The following is a 5,000-nucleotide window of genomic DNA, read 5'->3' as shown; positions in this document are numbered from 1 at the left end:
GATTGGCGGTAGGGGGTTGGGGGAAAGCTAGGTGGGTCAATGCCGAGCTGCAAGCATACTATGTAAGCTGGTGATTTTTTATTATTATTATTTTGGGGGGCTGCAAATATGGGGGGGCTGAGTCCTTGATTTGGGGGACTAAGCCCCCCCTAGCCCCCCCCCTGGTGACGCCACTGCTCATAATCACGTACACATTTCTCCCACGTAATTCTGTGTAAATATAAATACAGTTTGATGCCATATAAGAAAGATTTAATGAGTAATATAGCAGAAAATATTATATAGCAGTCTTCCTCACAATAAGCCTTCGAGAGAAAAAAAAATAACAGCCATAACCAAATCGTGCTCAGTCCTCTCTTCATCCACATCCTTAACTCTCTTCTCCGTCTCTCTTTTTCCTTTGAACCGTATTTTCGTATGCTTAGGAGGCTGTTAACACCTTCTCTTTAACGATTTATCACAGAATTCCCTAGTGTTAAATTGTGTGTTGTTTGTATCGATATATTTTACCGCCATTTCTTCGACCTGATCCAGCAGATGTTCACGTCCTCTTTGCCCAGCCCCAACCTTGCAGTCATCACCATCTCCCTCATCTTTTTTAGTCTCTTCTATTCTTCCCTTCTACTTTCTCTTTTCTTGGCCTCTGTCCTCCATTCTCCCTTTTTTCTTTGATACGCGGCCCCTTTTCTTTATCCTCCCTCTTTCTTCCCTCATCCCTTATCCCCTCCACGCCCCCTTGACCTTCTGGCGTATGTGATCGAACTACTGAGAACTTTTGGCGGGAATCGCTGGAATACCCTCGTCGTTTTAGGCTCTTTCTTCCTTTCTTTTGTCCTTTTTCTTCCTTACTCAGCTGCCTTTCTTCTTCCTCCCACTCCCTAGCCTCATCCTTCATCCCCTCCACGCCCCCTTGACCTTCTGGCGTATGTGATCGAACTGCTGGGAACTTTGGCGGGAATCGGTGGAATGCTGGCGTGTTTGGGTTTCCATGTGTAGTCAGCCATTCCTTCACGCCCTCCCCAATCCCTTTTAAGCCTATTCGATCCTTCTTAAACTAATCCGGAATAATGTAATGGGTTGGAATCTCTCTCTGTTCAATTCATGGGCTTCCACGTCCACTGACGGTCATTAATTCGTTCACATTATCTATAACTCTTGTATTACCTCACTCACTAATCAAGTCTCTCATCCACACTGACTCACTCATTCATTCGTTCACTCATTTATTCATCCATTCACTCACTGAAAGTCGTTACCTGCCCATCCACTCACTCAGCTACCTACTCACTCATTCACTTCTTCATTCATTCATTCACCTCCTCACACTCTCACTGAATCATTCAAGACGCCTCGTAATCCCGCCTCTTTAACCACTGAGGACACTCCAGTTAAAATTACCTTTGCCCTTTGAGGCTAGAGATACCTGCCAGGTGTTGTAATTACCGCATTTCAACACACATTCCCACGCATAACAAAGCAGAAAAAAACAAAACAAAACAAGCAGGAAAAGAGATGTAGTGTGTGTGTGTGTGTGTGTGTGTGTGTGTGTGTGTGTGTGTGTGTGTGTTGATGGAAAGGGGGAGACATGAATGGCATGATGAATGCTTTTTTCACTCCTCACCCCACTCACTCTCCCCCTTTTCACCCCTCACCCCACTCATTCTCCCCTTTTTTTTCACTCCTCACCTTACTCATTCTCCCTTTTCTTCACCCCTCACTCCTCTCACTCACCCCTCACCCCACTCACTCACCCCTCACCCCACTCACTGACCCCTCACCCCACTCACTCACCCCTCACCCCTCTCACTGACCCCTCACCCCACTCACTCACCCCTCACCCCTCTCACTCACCCCTCACTCCTCTCACTCACCCCTCACCCTACTCACTCACCCCTCACCCCACTCACTCACCCTTCACCCCACTCACTCACCCCTCTCTCCTGCAGGACGCAGTACCGGAAGGCGTTCAAGACGAGAAAGGAGATTCGAACCCACAGTATCTACGCTTGCTGCCCCGGATGGACTACGCAGGTGAGTGAGACAGAGAGAGAGAGAGTAGGCAGAGTTATGGTTTTGTAGTCATAGGGGTCAAGAGAATAGGACAGATATAAGGCTCAGACGACGAACCAGAAGGTAGTGAGAGTAGATGGTAGATTAGTAGACAGTAGTGTGGTGGGATGGGGAACCACGGTATGAACACTCTCAGGCAAGCCGTATGTGCTGCCTGGCCTCCCCTCGCTAGCGTGGGGGTAAGGCAACGGTGCATAAAAAACGGGCTTCAGGGCTGGTTCATCTGACTGAACTGCACCGTGTCTTTGCTGGCCTGGGGGGGGTTTCGTAACATTTTTTGGTTAGCGATTTATTTTTGGGTACGGTTCATTTATACCTTCTTGTCTATTACTGGTGCAAACTTTATCACTATTAAAAAGCTATAGGTCATGAACAAAACAGTACTAAGGAGATAAATGCAAAATAAATCGCAAAGAAAGAGATGTTGCGGGAAAAAATAAAAAAAAATAAAACCAAGCAGAAATATGCAAAACAAATCACAAAGGGAGAGATGCTACGAGATATAAATAACCAGAAAGAAAATTGTGAGGCAAAAAATACAGACTAATTCGCTAAAGAACATCTGCTACGGTTCCTCTCCCACGCCTTCATGAATACGGCGCTATATTGGTTGTAATGAGAGGCTGCGTTGAGGAGAGATGATCGTATCGCTGAGGGCAGGGCCTCTCTCTCTCTCTCTCTCTCTCTCTCTTTAGATTTAGGTATTCATTCAGCTTCCCTCCTCTTACTTCCTTCAGTCCTCTGTCTCTGTCTCTGTCTGTCTGTCTGTCTGTCTGTCTGTCTCTCTCTCTCTCTCTCTCTCTCTCTCTCTCTCTCTGCCTGAAATTACCCTCAATACCCAGTCAAGGTGTTCCCCAGGTGTAGCGTAGGTGTGTGAGGTCATCGTCTTAGGTACACTCAGGAAGGTAGTGTCTAATGAGCTGCTTCACCTTTAGTCGGCCAGGTAACGTCCACAGGTACATGAAATCGACCTGGCACTGTTAAATATCCCGGTGTTATTGTCCTAAAGAGAATTATTTGAGATGTTTCTTATAAGACAGGTAGGCATGTTTGTGTAATTACATCTGAGTTAACAGCGCAAAATTACGAAAAGGCAGGTAAAATTCATCATCATAGTAGTAGTAGTAGTAGTAGTAGTGATCAAAGAATGAAAATAGGGCGATACTGTATTATTAACAAGATAGAACAGTTTATGAGAAGTTGCCTAATTATCTAAATGTATCACAGTTAATTGCCCTACTGATTAAGGAGTGGAATTAGGGCGACTCAGTGTCATTAGCAATATGGACTAATTGATGAGACGTAATTATGTGGTTTGGTGCCTAGTGAAGCTCCTAGGTCATCAAAACAATCAGCCGTATGCGAAGGTCTCTCAGAAGCATAGCGTTAAATGATCTGATTAACTTGTGACTCTAAGACACTGGCATTCGGTTCCTGTCTGTGTGATGATGATGATGATGAAGATTATGATGATGATGATGATTAGGAAGCCAGAGAGAAGAACCCCAAGAAGGAAAGGAAGCATTTTCGATTATGATAACGATAATAATGATGAGCAATGTTGATGACGATGATAATGATGATGAGCAATGTTGATGACGATGATGATGATGGTGATAAGAGTGATATATATTCTTTTTAACAGGATGCCAGCGAGAGAGACTCCAGGAAGGGCGGGAGGCACCACAAACACAACTCCTCCAGCGACCCCCAAGAATCCCGGGGCTGCGTAATTAGACTCGACACCATACCTGAAGACGGGGGACGCATAATCATACACGAAGGTCATGCGTATTTCCTTGTGGACGGGGCTCATACAAGACGCAACAACTCCTACTTCGATGGCGAGCTTTATAATTTCTACAAACTGGTGTATGGGCCTGAGGAGAGAGACGGCGAGGACAACGAGACCTTAGTTGAGGTATCGACCGAGGCCAGCCAGGATGAGAAGTCGGAGAGTGAGAGAATCGAGAGCGAGTTCTATGACTATCTCTCACAGGATCCCGTCACCCCTGTTCCAGATGAAGACCCGGCTCCCTCAGGCTTACTCAATGAAGCTCTACCCTCTTCCCCGTCCCACCATCGCCACAAACACCACAAAAAGCACCACAGGAAGGAAGAGGAGGAAGAGCAATGGGAAGAGGAGACACTAGCCGATGACCCAAACATTGTCCTGCCACACCGCCTCCGTCACCCCTCAAGCACACACATTTACCGAAGCCACCCCTCCCCAGCCACCCACAAGCACCACCCCTCCCCAACCCTGCCACCTAGCGACCCCTTACATAACGACCCCCTGCCTAACTACCCCGCTACGACCCAGGAACCCCTAACCACGACCCCGCACTCTCCCCACCGCCACCACCACCACAGCCATCGCCATCGTCATCGCCACACCCGCCAAAGAAGGCCTCACAGAAAACAGGATGGGGAGGCCGAGTCATTTACAGCAAAAAAATTGAGGTTTATGAACGGAAGCGACTCTGAATTCGACGCCTACAGCCAGACCATCATCCTGACACGCAGTAAGTAATAGTAGTAGTACCGTAGTAGCAGTAAGAGGAGCAGTAATAGTAGTAATAGTAGTAGCAACCCAGACTTAGCCATAGATGAGAGAAGTATAAGAGGAGGGATCAGTGTAAAGGGATTCGATTCACTGAGGAAGATAAGCAAGGAGGATTCAGTGCCATATCGGTCAATTGTTAAGTGGGATGAGGCTCCAGGTTCAGTCACTTATAATTTAGGTTGAGGAATTTCTCAGTCTTTTTCAGTTCAATTTTTCTTTGCTTTTTTTAGATGTGTGTGTGTGTGTGATGAGTATCTAAAACACACACACACACACACACACACACACACACACACACACACACACCAATGCGCCCCTACACTTTCACATTTTTCCCATCCACCTGAGCGCAAGGGACCCCCGA

At 46.7% G+C, this 5,000-nt stretch overlaps 1 protein-coding gene across 1 annotated transcript in view; it reads left to right on the top strand.

The window, feature by feature from the left end:
* The window catches only part of LOC145408242 (uncharacterized), a 111,930-nt gene that overhangs the window by 54,581 nt on the left and 52,349 nt on the right, over window positions 1-5,000 (top strand). Inside the window, exons 3-4 of the mRNA XM_080279001.1 lie at window positions 1,947-2,031; window positions 3,716-4,595. Of these exons, the coding sequence (XP_080135127.1) occupies window positions 1,947-2,031; window positions 3,716-4,595 (965 nt within the window). The remainder of the gene's footprint in view (window positions 1-1,946; window positions 2,032-3,715; window positions 4,596-5,000) is intronic.

The sequence above is a fragment of the Coenobita brevimanus genome, chromosome 76, assembly GCF_032717465.1.
Source record: "Coenobita brevimanus isolate Jiangsu-jjx chromosome 76, ASM3271746v2, whole genome shotgun sequence".
In the NCBI taxonomy this organism is placed as follows: Eukaryota; Metazoa; Arthropoda; class Malacostraca; order Decapoda; family Coenobitidae; genus Coenobita; species Coenobita brevimanus.
Note: the sequence above shows the minus strand (reverse complement) of the source record. Positions and strands in the feature narration are given on the sequence as shown.